The sequence below is a fragment of the Tenebrio molitor genome, chromosome 4 (assembly GCF_963966145.1).
Source record: "Tenebrio molitor chromosome 4, icTenMoli1.1, whole genome shotgun sequence".
NCBI lineage: Eukaryota > Metazoa > Arthropoda > Insecta > Coleoptera > Tenebrionidae > Tenebrio > Tenebrio molitor.
The window spans coordinates 4,411,699-4,430,713 of record NC_091049.1 but is presented as its reverse complement, the minus strand read 5'-3'; the positions used below and the strand labels follow the sequence as shown (position 1 = coordinate 4,430,713).

Below are 19,015 nucleotides of genomic sequence, written 5' to 3'. Positions count from 1 at the left end.
ATGTTCGAGTTGTATTTTGCAGTGTCATTATCGTCTCTATTTCTTGTCTTTTGGTATAAAATTTGCTTACACCTGAAACTTTTCTGACTTATGAAAATTATTGATATAACCTCAAACCTGATCTAGGGAAATTTTACGATAGAGGTGTTCCGTAACTATAAGTTTTATGGTGGTACAGCTTGGTCTTTAATGGAATTATGACATTGACAATTGTTTAAAAAAATGGACTATACAGGATTATTCACGTAAGATGGCGAGCATGACCCAAAAGCAATCTCGATCCATATTACATTATCCGGCATTATCATAATGCACATAAAATATAGACAGCTTTAAACGTCAGCCTAATGAATGTCAAGTTCTGACAGAAAAATATCTCTCTCAACAAAGTATAATTTAAGCAATTAAAATCACAAAAGTAATGGGATCATATCGGTTCTGTCATCGTTCGAAAACCTTTTCAAATACAAAATATGAACGAAAAATGCAATGACAGATATAACTTTCAAATTAATAGAATACAATACCTACTTGGATTCCTGATTTAATTTTTAAATACTAAAACACAATGAATGCTTTGTAAAGTGTATTTTGGGTTGCATTTTTACCTTGTCAGGCTTGTCCTCTTCCGTGAATAACCCTGTATATTTTATAAACGAAGAGAAAAATAAACCCTTGAAATTAAGAGAACAAGCCATTGAAGAAGTAGACGAATTTATTTACCTGGCCAGCATTATAGCAAGAAGAATGGGACAACAGAAAATATAGAAATGCCTAAATCGGTGCGCTTGTAGGGATCAGAGTCATGGTCGGCTATAGTTGTAAATCACGTCAAGAACAAAATAGAGGTTTTGTTCAACAGATACCTGAGATCAATATCAAAGATCTGGTGGCCTGAAATGATTTCCAACCAAGAACTATGGACTAGGACAGAAGAAAAACCAATATAAATACAAATCAGAAGAAGAAAGTATAGAAGAGGAAATTTCGAAAAAAGCGCTCAAATGGAACCACGAAGGAAGAAGGAAACAAATTCGGCCACGACCTTCCGAGTTTTTGCCTTCTTATTTCTACAATCCTTGACCTTATTTTGTGTCTACTTGCCTTTATTCTTGCGCAATTTTTATTCCTGTTTTGCATCTCTAATTTCTTGTTTGTGGCTCAGACAAATGTTTCGAATTAAAATGCAAAAATAAACTACAACAAATACTAGAATTACACGTCCTCGAACACGCGAATTCATAAAAACCAGTTTTCGAATAATAAAGGAGTACTTAAGTGACAATATATAAGAGCAATCAACGTCTAAGTTTCAGTAATTTTTGCTTCGCCATGAGACGTACGCTCGTCTTTTTGTTCGTTCTTGTGTCCGTCGTTTCTTGTGCGAAGCCGCGTAAGCCTGTCAAAACTGATCGAAACATTTCGAAAACATTTTTGTTCCAGCTGCAAGTTTCAAAAAGTGCAACCGGAAGGATCCAAAATGGAAGGAGTGCTTTAAGGAAGCCGTCGTCGACGCATTACCCCAACTGAGCAAGTCTTTCGACGAAGTGAACTTACCAAGTTTAGAACCGCTGTGGATCCCGGAATTGACAATAGCTGCAGGCGGCAGTGTGGCGGTGACTCAGAACTACAAGAACAGCAAGATTTTCGGTCTGACCAAGATGAAACTTGACAAAGCCGAGTGAGGTTAAGCTAAATCTAAAACGAACGGTCTCAGAATGAAGCTTTCCAGGGTCGATTTTGACAAGAACACTTTCGAATTTTCCGGAATCGTTCCGGAACTTATTTTGGCGGGAGAGTATACGTTAGATGGTAAAGTTTTATTGCTGCCGGTCCAGGGAGTGGGAAACAGTACTTCGACGATGAGTAAGTAAAGTTAGTCAGTGTTCTTGTTATGAAGAATTTGTTCACAGAAAATGTCAGTTTGGGTGGTTCTATGAAGTACGAAGAAGTGAAAAAGAAAGGGAAGACTCACATGAAGTTCGTTTCGGCTAAGGGACTGGTGAAACCCAGTTTAATAGTTTTTCATTTTGACAATCTCTTCAACGGGGACAAGCTCCTGGGGGATGAAATTAACAGAGTGGTGAACGAGAACTGGAAGTTGCTTTACGAAGATATTGAAGAGACTTTTACAGATGCCACTATGAAAATCATCATGAATCTATGCAACAACGTCTTTGCTAAAATATCCATAGAGGAAGCTTTTGATTGAGAAAAATCTATTTTGTAAATAATTGTTATCAATTTTTGTTTTGTATAATTGAAGAATGATATAGTGAAAAAATAAAGGATTATTTACAGTGAGTATAGTGAGAAAAGAACAAAAAAAAGTGTGTGTGTTTAAGACCCCACGACGGAAGTGAAAACTTCTATGATGCTCTTTACTGATTTTAAGTAATATGAATATGTATCTATTCCATAAAAAATATACATATCATTATGGATGATAGTACTTGGAGGAATAAGGAGCAAGGCATAAATAATTAATATTATTTAAATCCAATGCTGTTTTTAAATAAACATAAAAAATCTTTATTTTTCAATAGAAACTGAAAATACGTCCGCTTTTAGAGGTACGCTCCGGTAAAATTTGTGAGGTAAGGTTTGGGTGTTTATAATCTATTCATTTTGATTGTGACCACTCCGTAGTAACTTTTCAGTTGCTAGGTTATTGATAGGGAATTTTAGATAACACTAAATCCAGTCGCAGTTGGCAACCCTCGGAGGCGCCATTTTGACAGAAACGTCACGCTCACAGAAGACAGAACGGAGAACGACTTGCGCAAACGTTTTTCAACGTACACTGTGCGCATATCTATAAAATTGAGTTTCGGTACACAATTTTACAATTCAAAAAGAAAATGCCACGTCGTCTTCTCAAAGTTGGGACCAAACGGGTAATATTGACTTGTTTCGAGACATTTATTGAAGCCAACGGGAAAACAACTCACAAAAATGAACATCACCAATAAAGTTAACTCTATTTGTGCTTTTTTGTTGTACATTTTGGCTAGTAAGTGTTGTAGTTTGATATCTTCTGCCTTTTCATCCCCTGTAAATCATTTTTTTGAACTTTCTGTCTGATTAGTTTTTATCTGAAAATATTTGTATTAATCAATGCTAATTGAAAGTTCTGATTACCTTTATACCAGGCATTTTTCGCGTATGTCTTACTGCCAAATTACCATTTCCTTCGTTCTTCATTAATATCGAGAGTTGCATGAGGTGATTTCGAAGTTTTTAGGTTAAATAATCTGTACCTGGATATAACTCCACTTTTCAACAGACGTGATCACAGAATCAGACAGACGTTTTTAGTTCCTCCTACTTCAAATATTGATTTCCGTTATTAATATTGATAAATACATAAAAATCATTGCTTTACTACCATGGTCAAGTTTTGACAATTCTGACATTTTCCATCATGTTCACACCACACAAATATTTAGTGTAAAACGTATGCAGCACACAGCTAAACAGCGCCTACTATGTTTTTCGTTGTGGTCACAATCAAAGTGAATAGATAGTATAGGCTTTGCCATTTCTATTGAAACACCACCTGTTGATTGACAGTTTGGCAACGCTGCAAATATGTTTAGTAATTTTTTGACTATTATTGCCAATCTTGAATGTCATGTCATATTTGACTCAACGCGTCTTTCATTCAATTATAACCCAATAATTATCAAGAATTTATTGTTTTTTCGCGAAAATAGAGCAAAATAGAAAAAAAAACGTCCTTATGGGTGCTGACATGAAGAGAACTCTTATTAAATTATATGATAAACTGCATTTAAGTCAACCAATGTGGTCTGTCGAAAAAATTTGTGTTCAAATTTCAGAAATCTTTTCCGTAAGTTAAAAAAGGTGTTTTTCTATCATTCTAAAAAGCGTCAGCGTCTTCAGCTTAGAACGTATTTACATTTGCTAACAATGCTAAGATTTAGGTAGGTATAACATCAAAATTAAATCCCGCACTTTTTATCACACGCCACTTGGCACATGCGTCTTGAGGGGACACCTTAAATTATTGTTCTAAATTGGAATTAATTGTAACTTTGATTTTCATCTCTTCAGCTAAACTTTAAGTGCAGTTTTATTTGTTATTAATTATTATAACTCATTTAACTTTAACAGCAGAAAAGTGAGGTTACGTGTTAGTTTCGTCGATCCTCTGTGGTTTCAGTATAAGAAATATTCAATAAAAAAAGCATTTCAGCAAGTGTACTTTATTAAAATACTTAATACATATAAGTACATTAAAATAAACCAAAATAATTATTTTTTAACTTAAACTTTTCCCCAATTCATTCAATTATGAGTTCCTCAAACTCCTGATTTTTTAATCCTTACAATCTTATCCCACATTGCCTATATACCCCCATAATACCAATTTCTTTTTCCAGATAGGTATCTGATATTACTGTCTACAGAATTATCCAATCACACCTGAGAGGCGAAATCCTTCAAGATTCCAAAACTGGCGCCAATCCTTTGATTTTGTAATTTCCTTATTCATTGATTAAAATTCTTTGAGTTTCCCTTGGGTTTTACCTTCCACCTTCCAGCAGGAACACTAACCACGACAGATAACCACGCTAAAAACCACTCACTCACATTTGTAGTGGTAGGACTCGCAGGCGTAAAATTTTTAGATTTCTATTGACATTTATGTTAAATTATTAATTATTATATATATTAAGAATGCACGTGCGTCGACGAGATAAATAATTGCTAAATGTGCAGTTAGATCATTGATTTAACAATTTATCATACTTATTTTGACAGTGATTTGCTTTGACGTTTTAGGAACTAGAAAATGTCAAAATTTCAAATTTCTCACTAAAAGCCGTTTTACAACCAACCGAACCTGTTACACATTGCTAAATTTTAGGAAAAATCCAACAGGTGGTGTTTCAATAGAAATGGCAGAGCCTATACCTAAGTTTTACTTTCTTGACGATGATATTGAACACAACACAAGTTTTCATAGGAATACCCTGTATTATGATAATTTGTCCATTTTCCTCTTCACATTTTACTACACAAATTTTTCCAATAGAGAATAGAGAGATATTGCAGTGTCATATAACGGTTAGCAGTATTTAGAAAGACGTTATTTTGACATCTAAGTGTCAATTTTTAGCACGTAGACGGTAATAACGATTGCGCTTTACGTAAATTGCAAACATATACCGCAAGACGTTAACGTTATTTTTGACATTTCTCATATGTCAACAGTTTGACAATTCAAAAAAGTTTGAGTGCGATTTGACCAAAATAAGATAGAAATAAATTGATGAACTGCTTCTTCAATATCACCGTCATTTGCACCATCTAAAATTGCAGCTTCTAACATTTCGTCCACTTTTGACACACTTGCAACTTTGCAATGTCTTTTAATAACGTTAATGCCTTGATAAATTGCAATAACTTTAAATCACTATGCCGTTAAAACGTAGCGTTATTTCATAGCGCATGCATTTATTAACGTATTACTTAAATAAAGTTTGAATGCAATATCTCTCTAATTACGTATTAAATTCTACATTCATCTGTAAACTTACAATATTTGTCGTGTCTTTATCGTTTGTATTATATAAAACTATACAAGGTATTTCAAGAGTAATAATAAGCCTAACGGAATAATAAATTCAACCCACAATACATTTTCAGAAAAAGCCGGACATTTTAATGACAGTAGCCAGCTTTTTTCGGAAATATAGTGTGGGTTGCATTTTAAATTACGTCAGGCTCATTATCACTCGTGAAATATCCTGTATATACAGGTGTCCCAGAACTCGCGGATCAAACTTACAGTGCGTTTTCCTTGGTGATAACTGAAAGCAATAGCGTTTAAAAAAAAGGGCAGGGTATAATCGTTTTTTTGTAATGAATAATTAAAGTTGACCAATCAGAAGGACGCTGTTAATTTGAATTTCACGTAAATTTAACCAACGGTTTGAATTGCCTAGCAACATAATTCTAGTAAGAATAGTATGGAATTTCAAGTAAATGTTTGGGCAACTGTGAAGATTTTGACAACGTCAAGTTATAATTTGATTCGAAATTGTCAAACTTCGTATTGAAATCATGTATACAGCTGTAGAGTATGTCGAAATGCTCATAATTTGTGGAGAGGGCCGGCGCAATGCACGTGAGGATGCAAGGGAATATGCAATACGTTTTCCACGACGTTTGCCACATCCAAATTATAACGTATTTCTATGGTTGGTGTACCGTGCTCGAGACACTGGGTCCTTGGTGCGTACCTGACAAGAAATTGATGGTCCCCCGCGAGAAGTTAGAACGCCAGAGACTGAAGATGCTGTTCTTCAGTCCTTTCATGACGACGGTAGAAGCATATTTGAAGAACTATATTTACCGCGAACCTATCAATATTTTAGAAGAACTAAATGACCAAATTCACGAAACACTGGCTACTGTTATTCCTAATATGTTTAGACTGGCAAAGGAAAATTTAATAAAACGAACTCGCCTATTCCTTCAGATGAAAGGTGGTCATTTTGAACACACTTTATTTTGCATGTTTCTTATTTCATTTGTTGCATTCTAGATCGTTTAGTTATAAAATTTGTCCTTAAATTTTTACTAATAATAATGCTAAAATAAATAGGTTAGTTCAATCCAGTTTTGTCTTCTTTCTTTCAGAACTGCCACTATGCTTGATCTGTTGTTCAAAACCTACGTGTAACTCCAGCTTTTTTTGCAATGTCAAGAATGTTCCTAAAAGTCTTTTCTTTCATTTGGACGATGAAAAGTCCCGCTCGTGTAGCTGCGCTCATACGTTGCAGATGCAGAGTGTATGCACAGGGGTCAGGATAAATTTCTTGTGATTCCGATTCACTTCACAGGCCCTGCATATTTCACGTTTTACTAAGATTTTTAAGGTAGTAATATTACTCACTTGACGCTACGTCGCCATTTTACCTTCCATCAACAAAGGTTCAATTCATCATATCCCTCCCGTCAATTTCCCATACCCCTCAAGGTTACAATTGCTCTGGAAATTTTCACTCATAACAAACCATATTTCATTCATTGCAGGAAGAAGAAACTTCTTGCGTTCCCTGATTTAGATTCTATACATTTGTTCACCTCCTTTTGGCGAAATTATCCCATTTTTGGTTATTTCAAAAGTACCTGTCACTTTTGACGTTTGTTCCGACAAGTCGACCAGATAAATATTGAATATAGGCTCTGCCATTTCTATTGAAACACCACCTGTTGGATTTTTTCTAAAATTTAGCAATGTGTAACAGGTTCGGTTGGTTGTAAAACGGCTTTTAGTGGGAAATTTGAAATTTTGACATTTTCTAGTTCCTAAAACGTCAAAGCAAATCACTGTCAAAATAAGTATGATAAATTGATAAATCAATGATCTAACTACACATTTAGCAATTATTTATCTCGTCGACGCATCGTGCATTCTTAATATATATAATAATTTAATATAAATGTCAATAGAAATCTAAAAATTTTACGCCTGCGAGTCCTACCACTACAAATGTGAGTGAGTGGTTTTTAGCGTGGTTATCTGTCGTGGTTAGTGTTCCTACTGGAAGGTGGAAGGTAAAACCCAAGAGAAACTCAAAGAATTGTAATCAATAAACAAGGAAATTACAAAATCAAAGGATTGACGCCAGGTTTGGAATCTTGAAGGATTTCGCCTCTCAGGTGTGATTGGATAATTCTGTAGACGGTAATATCAGATACCTACCTGGAAAAAGAAATTGGTATAATGGGGGTATATAGGCAATGTGGGATAAGATTGTAAGGATTAAAAAAAAATCAGGAGTTTGCGGAACTCATAATTGAATGAATTGGGGAAAAGTTTAAGTAAAAAAATAATTCATTTTGGTTTATTTCAATGTACTTATATGTATTAAGTATTTTAATAAACTACACTTGCTGAAATGCTTTTTTTATTGAATATTAGCTTATACTGAAACCACAGAGGGTCGACGAAACTAACACGTAACCTCACTTTTCTGCTGTTAAAGTTAAATGAGTTATAATAATTAATAACAAATAAAACTGCACTTAACGTTTAGCTGAAGAGATGAAAATCAAAGTTACAATTAATTCCAATTTCGAACGATAATTTAAGGTGTCCCCTCAAGGCGCATGTGCCAAGTGGCGTGTGATAAAAAGTGCGGGATTTAATTTTGATGTTATACCTAAATTTTAGCATTGTTAGCAAACGTAAATACGTTCTAAGCTGAAGACGCTGACGCTTTTTAGAATGATAGAAAAACACCTTTTTTAACTTACGGAAAAGATTTCTGAAATTTCAACACAAATTTTTCCGACTGACCACATTGGCTGACTTAAATGCAGTTTATCATATAATTTAATAAGAGTTCTCTTCATGTCAGCACCCATAAGGACTCGTTTTTTTTTTCTATTTTGCTCTATTTTCGCGAAAAAACAATACATTCTTGATAATTATTGGGTTATAATTGAATGAAAGACGCGTTGAGTCAAATATGACATGACATTCAACAAAAATCAAGATTGGCAATAATAGTCAAAAAATTACTAAACATATTTGCAGCGTTGCCAAACTGTCAATCAACAGGTGGTGTTTCAATAGAAATGGCAAAGCCTATATAATTTTATGATTCTTCGAATTATACGTTGCTTGGCAATTGAGGGAAGGTACTCAATTTTCTCATAAAGGGAAAATTAGATCGAGCTCTATTGGTCAATTTGATTAATTCATAACTAAAAAGCTGTTGCACCCTGACTATTTTTCTAAACGTTTTTTATCTTCATTACGATCAAGGAATATACAGTTTAAATTTGATCCGCGAGTTCTGGGACACCCTGTATATATACAGTTACTCCTGCAGCTCTGCACTGAGGTCAGTCAGATCACAACACAACGTACAATGAAAATTTAAAATTGACAAGTGACGCACAGTTGATTGTTTTTCGCTCGCTCCGCTAAAAAACTCGACTCCCTTGATTTTAGCTTGCCGTGTCGTGCTGCGAACGATTTTCGCTGAGCTGCGAACAATTTTCCGATTTTAGCTTGTGCCGCGAACGATTTTACCATGACGCATGAAACTAATTCACTGCCCGGGAATAAAATGTACCTATGTGGCGCGCCTAAAGAAGTTTTCACTGCAATAAGTGTAGCGTTCACTGTTCTCTCACAATATGCATCTCTTGCGCATATTTTCCATCTCTTACAAATTATTACAACATGTACCTTTCTTTAAAAAAAAACCATTTCAGGGCAACAAAACTAATTTTAACACAAGGATGGTCACCACTCTTGGTGCGGCACTGATAGTCAAGGCTTACTGGATTTTTTTTTCGATAGCACAGTATAAGAATACAGAATGATTAACAAAAAAACAAATCAAGAGTGCTGTCTCATCTTTTGTTTTATCGCAACGTCTGTCTTAGCTTAATGGTGCTTATATGTATACTTGCTATTCACAGTCGTTTTATTGGTTGTCTACCTCTCGAAAAATCTATTATTAATTAATTAACTAATTCATTATTAATAATTAATGCTTTATGTCTATCTTCAATGGTAGAACTCATTTTACCACTTATTACGGGATAATTGTTGCTTACAATTACAGGAATCGTCCGTTAACTTTGTCGAAATCAAAAACTTCTTTTCAAAGTTAACATCAACACCGTTGCTTTAAAATTGACGTTCGAAAAATCTGCTTACCAGTGGTGTCGCGTTTGACAGTAAAGCTGGTAAATTACCCATTCTTACGAACGTAAAATATTGCTCTTGTTTATTTTATAAATTTTCTCCATTATCAAATAATAATAATAAAATGCACAATTATAATTCCAACGTCTAAAATTCATGAAGTATGATTTACCTATTATAAAGTAGCGTTTGAAACCACAGATTGTCTACGGTCTACGCCCATGCATTGAACGCTTATTTGCATAGGATTCCCCTATGACGTGAGTGATAATTTGCAACGCCTGCTCTGATTCGTTTTTTTTAATCACTTTGTACACTATAATAAATTATAAGAGATGATGCTATTTGTTACAATAAATTCAGACTGACTAATGATTCGTATTAATGTATATTTTTTTAAACATTGCACTACCTGCAAAACAACAACTCTTTCCAATAAAATCTTTTTTAAACTAAGAATATTTTAAAATTGATAGTTCTTGTATTTAGACACGTGTAAAAATACTCAGTATTTTTAACACCCGTACATTATCTATGCATCTCTTTTAATTTTGCTTTTACACTTTCACTTTTTGAAGTGAAAACTGCTTTAGGTGCGCCACATACATTTTATTCCCCGGCAGTGAATTAGTTTCATGCGACACGGTAAAATCGTTCGCAGCACAAGCTAAAATCGGAAAATCGTTCGCAGCTCAGCGAAAATCGTTCACAGCACGACACGGCAAGCTAAAATCAAGGGAGTCGAGTTTTTTAGCGGAGCAAGCGAAAAACAATCAACTGTGCGTCACTTGTCAATTTTAAATTTTCATTGTACGTTGTGTGGTGACTTGACTGATCTCAGTGCAAAGCTGCAGGAGTAACTGTATATATATATATATATATATATATGTATGTGGAAAGGGACTTTCGGGGAGCTATTTTATTCGTTGTCGTACGAAGGTGAGGATTTCACTAAAATTCATCTAATTTTTACCTGAAGCCATTTTTATAAAGAAAAGTAAAGAAAAGACAATTTTTGCAAAAAAAGTATGCAAAGATACTTATGGGGTGTTTTTTTTGGTTTGTAGCAAAGCTAGACGTTTGAAGGAATTTTGGGGAACCTTCAGGACTTTCGAGGACTTTCGCAGTAAAATTGGTTGCCTAAAATTTCAGAACTTTTTATTCTCTATTGGGACTTTCGAAGAACTTAAGTTAAAGCGAAAATAGTTGCTTAGCATATGCAGTCTTAACATCAAGAAAAAAATCAGCAGTATTAATTAGCCTCTCAATTAATTAAAAATACGTGAGGCAATTCTCTGCCTATACCGCATTACATTTCGGCCAACTTTATAAAAAAAAATATTCCTCTTTGTGAATTCACTTTAAAAAAAGATACTTTTATCAATTAATATCAATTTTAAGGTTATATTCTATTGGAAATGATGTTACAGACTATTTGGCCTTTCTCAGCCTTTTTAAAAAGATCTAATTATTTTGGAGACAAAGCTGACATTAACTTGCTATCCACAGGAATCCCGCTGCAACCCCATTCGTAAAAATGTAAAATATGAACCGGTTATAACCGATTTAACTTGATTGGTGATTAAAAAATATTCAAAATTCCTTGAAATTATCCCTATCACAAACGAATAAAAAAGCCGGATTCCGAATCATTCTTCAATTCCCGCAAAGATACTTTTGGGGAATTCGTGTTCCTCAAAAGTACCTTTACGTGATATGCGTTTTAGGAGTATGTTCAATTGGAAATGATGTTACAGACTATCCTGGCCTTGCTGAGCCTTTTTAAAAAGACCTAATTATATTGAAGACAAAGTTGTTATTAAATTATTATCAATAGGAATCCCACTGCAACACCATTCGTAAAAATGTAAAATATGAAACGGAATAGGGTGACCCCTCTAGTATTTGGTGAAATATTTTTATAACCGATTTTACTTGATTGGTGATTAAAAAATACTCAAAATTTCTTAAAATTATCCAAATCACAAACGAATAAAAAAGCCGGATTCCAAATCATTCTTCAATTCCCGCAAAGATACTTTTGGGGAATTCGTGTTCCTCAAAAGTACCTTTACGTGATATCTGTTCTATTGGAAATTGTGTTACAGACTATGCTGGCCTTTCTGAACCTTTTTAAAAAGTCCTAATTATTTTGAAGACAAAGTTGTCATTAAATTATTATCAATAGGAATCCCGCTGAACCCTATTCGTAAAAATGTAAAATATGAAACGGAATCGGGTGACCCCTCTAGTATTTGGTGAAATATTTTTATAACCGATTTTACTTGATTGGTGATTAAAAAATAATCAAAATTCCTTCCAATTATCAAAATCACAAACGAATAAAAAAGCCGGTTTCCGAATCATTCTTCAATTCCCGCAAAGGTACTTTTGGGGAATTCGTGTTCCTCAAAAGTACCTTTACGTGAGATCAATTTTAAGGTTATGTTGTATTGGAAATTGTGTTACAGACTATGCTGGGCTTTCTGAACCTTTTTAAAAAGTCCTAATTATTTTGAAGACAAAGTTGTCATTAAATTATTATCAAGAGGAATCCCGCTGCAACCCCATTCGTAAAAATGTAAAATATGAAACGGAATCGGGTGACCCCTCTAGTATTTGGTGAAATATTTTTATAACCGATTTTACTTGATTGGTGATTAAAAAATACTCAAAATTCCTTGAAATTATCCCAATCACAAACGAATAAACAAGCTGGATTCCGAATAATTCTTCAATTCCCGCAAAGGTACTTTTGGGGAATTCGTGTTCCTCAAAAGTACCTTTACGTGATATCAATCTTAAGGTTATGTTCTATTGGAAATTGTGTTACAGACTATGCTGGCCTTTCTGAACCTTTTTAAAAAGTCCTAATTATTTTGAAGACAAAGTTGTCATTAAATTATTATCAATAGGAATCCCGCTGCAACCCCATTCGTAAAAACGTAAAATATGAAACGGAATCGGGTGACCCCACTAGTATTTGGTGAAATATTTTTATAACCGATTTTACTTGATTGGTGATTAAAAAATACTCAAATTCCTTGAAATTATCCCAATCACAAACGAATAATCAAGCCGGAATCCGAATTATTCTTCAATTCCCGCAAAGGTACTTTTGGGGAATTCGTGTTCCTCAAAAGTACCTTTACGTGATATCTGTTCTATTGGAAATTGTGTTACAGACTATGCTGGCCTTTCTGAACTTTAAAAAGTCCTAATTATTTTGAAGACAAAGTTGTCATTAAATTATTATCAATAGGAATCCCGCTGCAATCCCATTCGTAAAAATGTAAAATATGAAACGGAATAGGGTGACCCCTCTAGTATTTGGTGAAATATTTTTATAACCGATTTTACTTGGTTGGTGATTAAAAAATACTCAAAATTCCTTCCAATTATCCAAATCACAAACGAATAAAAAAGCCGGATTCCGAATCATTCTTCAATTCCCGCAAAGGTACTTTTGGGGAATTCGTGTTCCTCAAAAGTACCTTTACGTGATATCAATTTTAAGGTTATGTTCTATTGGAAATTGTGTTACAGACTATGCTGGGCTTTCTGAAACTTTTTAAAAATTGCTAATTATTTTGAAGACAAAGTTGTCATTAAATTATTATCAATAGGAATCCCGCTGCAACCCCATTCGTAAAAATGTAAAATATGAAACGGAATCTGGTGACCCCTCTAGTATTTGGCGAAATATTTTTATAACCGATTTTACTTGATGGGCGGTTAAAAAATATTCAAAATTCCTTGAAATTATCCCAATCACAAACGAATAAACAAGCTGGCTTCCGAATAATTCTTCAATTCCCGCAAAGGTACTTTTGGGGAATTCGTGTTCCTCAAAAGTACCTTTACGTGATATCAATTTTAAGGTTATATTCTATTGGAAATTGTGTTACAGACTATGCTGGGCTTTCTGAACCTTTTTAAAAAGTCCTAATTATTTTGAAGACAAAGTTGTCATTAAATTATTATCAATAGGAATCCCGCTGCAACCCCATTCGTAAAAATGTAAAATATGAAACGGAATCGGGTGACCCCTCTAGTATTTGGCGAAATATTTTTATAACCGATTTTACTTGATTGGTGATTAAAAAATACTCAAAATTCCTTGAAATTATCCCAATCACAAACGAATAAAAAAGCCGGATTCCGAATCATTCTTCAATTCCCGCAAAGATACTTTTGGGGAATTCGTGTTCCTCAAAAGTACCTTTACGTGATATCTGTTCTATTGGAAATTGTGTTACAGACTATGCTGGCCTTTCTGAACTTTAAAAAGTCCTAATTATTTTGAAGACAAAGTTGTCATTAAATTATTATCAATAGGAATCCCGCTGCAATCCCATTCGTAAAAATGTAAAATATGAAACGGAATCGGGTGACCCCTCTAGTATTTGGTGAAATATTTTTATAACCGATTTTACTTGATTGGTGATTAAAAAATACTCAAAATTCCTTGAAATTATCAAAATCACAAACGAATAAAAAAGCCGGATTCCGAATCATTCTTCAATTCCCGCAAAGGTACTTTTGGGGAATTCGTGTTCCTCAAAAGTACCTTTACGTGAGATCAATTTTAAGGTTATGTTCTATTGAAAATTGTGTTACAGACTATGCTGGCATTTCTGAACTTTAAAAAGTCCTAATTATTTTGAAGACAAAGTTGTCATTACATTATTATCAATAGGAATCCCGCTGCAATCCCATTCGTAAAAATGTAAAATATGAAACGGAATCGGGTGACCCCTCTAGTATTTGGTGAAATATTTTTATAACCGATTTTACTTGGTTGGTGATTAAAAAATACTCAAAATTCCTTCCAATTATCCAAATCACAAACGAATAAAAAAGCCGGATTCCGAATCATTCTTCAATTCCCGCAAAGGTACTTTTGGGGAATTCGTGTTCCTCAAAAGTACCTTTACGTGATATCAATTTTAAGGTTATGTTCTATTGGAAATTGTGTTACAGACTATGCTGGGCTTTCTGAAACTTTTTAAAAATTGCTAATTATTTTGAAGACAAAGTTGTCATTAAATTATTATCAATAGGAATCCCGCTGCAACTCCATTCGTAAAAATGTAAAATATGAAACGGAATCTGGTGACCCCTCTAGTATTTGGCGAAATATTTTTATAACCGATTTTACTTGATGGGAGGTTAAAAAATATTCAAAATTCCTTGAAATTATCCCAATCACAAACGAATAAACAAGCTGGCTTCCGAATAATTCTTCAATTCCCGCAAAGGTACTTTCGGGGAATTCGTGTTCCTCAAAAGTACCTTTACGTGATATCAATTTTAAGGTTATATTCTATTGGAAATTGTGTTACAGACTATGCTGGGCTTTCTGAACCTTTTTAAAAAGTCCTAATTATTTTGAAGACAAAGTTGTCATTAAATTATTATCAATAGGAATCCCGCTGCAACCCCATTCGTAAAAATGTAAAATATGAAACGGAATCGGGTGACCCCTCTAGTATTTGGCGAAATATTTTTATAACCGATTTTACTTGATTGGTGATTAAAAAATACTCAAAATTCCTTGAAATTATCCCAATCACAAACGAATAAACAAGCTGGATTCCGAATAATTCTTCAATTCCCGCAAAGGTACTTTTGGGGAATTCGTGTTCCTCAAAAGTACCTTTACGTGATATCAATCTTAAGGTTATGTTCTATTGGAAATTGTGTTACAGACTATGCTGGCCTTTCTGAACCTTTTTAAAAAGTCCTAATTATTTTGAAGACAAAGTTGTCATTAAATTATTATCAATAGGAATCCCGCTGCAACCCCATTCGTAAAAATGTAAAATATGAAACGGAATAGGGTAACCCCTCTAGTATTTGGTAAAATATTTTTATAACCGATTTTACTTGATTGGTGATTAAAAAATACTCAAAATTCCTTGAAATTATCCAAATCACAAACGAATAAAAAAGCCGGATTCCGAATCATTCTTCAATTCCCGCAAAGATACTTTTGGGGAATTCGTGTTCCTCAAAAGTACCTTTACGTGATATCTGTTCTATTGGAAATTGTGTTACAGACTATGCTGGCCTTTCTGAACTTTAAAAAGTCCTAATTATTTTGAAGACAAAGTTGTCATTAAATTATTATCAATAGGAATCCCGCTGCAATCCCATTCGTAAAAATGTAAAATATGAAACGGAATCGGGTGACCCCTCTAGTATTTGGTGAAATATTTTTATAACCGATTTTACTTGATTGGTGATTAAAAAATACTCAAAATTCCTTCCAATTATCAAAATCACAAACGAATAAAAAAGCCGGATTCCGAATCATTCTTCAATTCCCGCAAAGGTACTTTTGCGGAATTCGTGTTCCTCAAATGTACCTTTACGTGAGATCAATTTTAAGGTTATGTTCTATTGGAAATTGCGTTACAGACTATGCTGGGCTTTCTGAACCTTTTTAAAAATTCCTAATTATTTTGAAGACAAAGTTGTCATTAAATTATTATCAATAGGAATCCCGCTGCAACTCCATTCGTAAAAATGTAAAATATGAAACGGAATCGGGTGACCCCCCTAGTATTTGGTGAAATATTTTTATAACCGATTTTACTTGATTGGTGATTAAAAAATACTCAAAACTCCCTGAAATTATCCCAATCATAAACGTATAAACAAGCCGGATTCCGAATAATTTTTCAATTCCCGCAAAGGTCCTTTTGGGGAATTCGTGTTCCTCAAAAGTACTTTTACGTGATATCTGTTCTATTGAAAATTGTGTTACAGACTATGCTGGCATTTCTGAACTTTAAAAAGTCCTAATTATTTTGAAGACAAAGTTGTCATTAAATTATTATCAATAGGAATCCCGCTGCAACCCCATTCGTAAAAATGTAAAATATGAAACGGAATCGGGTGACCCCTCTAGTATTTGGTGAAATATTTTTATAACCGATTTTACTTGATTGGTGATTTAAAAATACTCAAAATTCCTTTAAATGATCCCAATCACAAACGAATAATCAAGCCGGATACCGAATCATTCTTCAATTCCCGAAAAGGTACTTTTGGGGAATTCGTGTTCCTCAAAAGTACCTTTACGTGATATCAATTTTAAGGTTATGTTCTAGTGGAAATTGTGTTACAGACTATGCTGGCCTTTCTGAACCTTTTTAAAAAGTCCTAATTATTTTGAAGACAAAGTTGTCATTAAATTATTATCAATAGGAATCCCGCTGCAACCCCATTCGTAAAAATGTAAATTATGAAACGGAATCTGGTGACCCCTCTAGTATTTGGTGAAATATTTTTATAACCGATTTTACTTGATTGGTGATTTAAAAATACTCAAAATTCCTTGAAATGATCCCAATCACAAACGAATAATCAAGCCGGATTCCGAATCATTCTTCACTTCCCGAAAAGGTACTTTTGGGGAATTCGTGTTCCTCAAAAGTACCTTTACGTGATATCTGTTCTATTGGAAATTGTGTTACAGACTATGCTGGCCTTTCGGAACCTTTTTAAAAAGTCCTAATTATTTTGAAGACAAAGTTGTCATTAAATTATTATCAATAGAAATCCCGCTGCAACCCCATTCGTAAAATTGTAAAATATGAAACGGAATCGGGTGACCCCTCTAGTATTTGGCGAAATATTTTTATAACCGATTTTACTTGATTGGTGATTAAAAAATACTCAAAATTCCTTGAAATTATCCCAATCATAAACGTATAAACAATCCGGATTCCGAATAATTCTTCAATTCCCGCAAAGGTAGTTTTGGGGAATTCGTGTTCCTCAAAAGTACCTTTACGTGATATCAATTTTAAGGTTATGTTCTATTGGAAATTGTGTTACAAACTATGCTGGGCTTTCTGAACCTTTTTAAAAATTCCTAATTATTTTGAAGAAAAAGTTGTCATTAAATTATTATCAATAGGAATCCCGCTGCAACCCCATTCGTAAAAATCTAAAATATGAAACGGAATCTGGTAACCCCTCTAGTATTTGGCAAAATATTTTTATAACCGATTTTACTTGATTGGTGATTAAAAAATACTCAACATTCTTTGAAATTATCCCAATAAGCTGGATTCCGGATCATTCTTCAATTCCCGCAAAGGTACTTTTGGGGAATTCGTGTTCCTCAAAAGTACCTTTACGTGATATCACTTGTAAGGTTATGTTCTATTGGAAATTGTGTTACAGACTATGCTGGCATTTCTGAGCCTTTTTAAAAAAAGCCTATAATATTGTAATTAGCATGTAGAACATCTCTTCGGTGCAGGCGATTTTTTTTTATTTTTTTTTTTTTTCATTATCGTGTGGATGACAGACACTTTTTTTTTCTTTATCCTCGAACGCTACACTTCCGGATTGGCAATTTTTCAAGTTCGTACATTGTCAAAGAGAAATCCTTTAATTCGGTAATTAAATACATAGGATGCTGCAGTTCCGGATATTTTAATCATTTTACGGTAATATTCAATAAAATTCTGGGAGTGCCACGTTCACGAAGACAAAGTTAACATTAAATTATTATCAACAGGAATTCCGCTGAAACCCCATTCTTAAAATTATTAAATATGAAAGAAAATCGGGTGACCCCTAATTTAAAATATCCTTTCAAAGGTATAAGAGAATGCATGTTTTTTGTAACAGGTATTGGCTCCCATTTGCTATATAAATTCTTTAAAATGAAAGTTGCCAATTGCTTCCTAATGACATTTTATCAACTTTCTCATTAAAATATGTCTTCTAGAAAATAGAATTTGATCTGTTCGAAGTTTGTTTTTTCAAAAATTGTTTGTTTGCATTTTTTCGGATTTAATCCACCTTTTATGGGCGCACTATACATCCAACGATACTTTCAAGGAGTTCTTGTTTCTCAACAGTACCAATCTGTATCTAGGGGTCGCCTAACAAATTTCGAAAATATAATTTTATGTAAAATTTAATATTTTATAAATTGACGGGGAATGGGGTGTGGAACGTGTGCGGTGGAAGTCCTAAAATACTTTTCATTTTGTTCGTGTCATCTCCAATTAGACAGTTAATAAGCGTGGTACAAAAATAAATCAACAATACCACATCAACGGGAGTGGTGAGAATAGCGTAAACAGCGGGAAAGGCTCCATTTCAAGCGTTCCCTCCAGCGAAACAAAAAAATCGCGCGGGAAAGTTTTACAACTTCGGCGAAAACTGATCGTTTGATTTAATGACTCTGGCTATACAATATGTACTTATCAGGCCTGGAATGAAGATTACGTTTTTAAGATAAACGGAAAACACGATCTTAATATTACTTGAAGAGCCGATTCT

At 33.9% G+C, this 19,015-nt stretch overlaps 1 protein-coding gene and 2 long non-coding RNA genes across 3 annotated transcripts; 1 reads left to right on the top strand and 2 right to left on the bottom strand.

Moving 5' to 3' along the window:
• Positions 1-1,241: 1,241 nt before the first annotated feature.
• On the top strand, positions 1,242-2,305 carry LOC138128667 (protein takeout-like). The gene is made up of 4 exons (XM_069044870.1): positions 1,242-1,393; positions 1,444-1,681; positions 1,733-1,866; positions 1,914-2,305. Exons 1-4 carry the CDS (start codon positions 1,333-1,335, stop codon positions 2,210-2,212), a joined length of 732 nt encoding a protein of 243 aa, XP_068900971.1. The 5' UTR covers positions 1,242-1,332; the 3' UTR covers positions 2,213-2,305.
• Positions 2,306-2,964: 659 nt separating this feature from the next.
• LOC138128669 (uncharacterized) lies at positions 2,965-5,362 on the bottom strand. The gene is made up of 2 exons (XR_011158835.1): positions 3,389-5,362; positions 2,965-3,327 (listed from the first exon to the last, which is right to left on the bottom strand). It is a non-coding gene; the product is annotated as an uncharacterized lncRNA (long non-coding RNA).
• A 17-nt stretch (positions 5,363-5,379) lies between these two features.
• Positions 5,380-7,191, bottom strand: LOC138128668 (uncharacterized). Its single transcript, XR_011158834.1, has 3 exons — positions 6,929-7,191; positions 6,273-6,878; positions 5,380-5,840 (listed from the first exon to the last, which is right to left on the bottom strand). It is a non-coding gene; the product is annotated as an uncharacterized lncRNA (long non-coding RNA).
• Positions 7,192-19,015: the final 11,824 nt, after the last annotated feature.

Excerpts from the sequence above, each read along its gene's own strand:
- LOC138128667 (XM_069044870.1), top strand. The coding sequence starts at position 1,333 with ATGAGACGTACGCTCGTCTTTTTGTTCGTTCTTGTGTCCGTCGTTTCT. Across the intron at positions 1,682-1,732 it reads ATGAAACTTGACAAAGCCGA|GGTCGATTTTGACAAGAACA; the intron begins GTGAGGTTAAGC and ends GAAGCTTTCCAG. Across the intron at positions 1,867-1,913 it reads AAACAGTACTTCGACGATGA|AAAATGTCAGTTTGGGTGGT; the intron begins GTAAGTAAAGTT and ends ATTTGTTCACAG.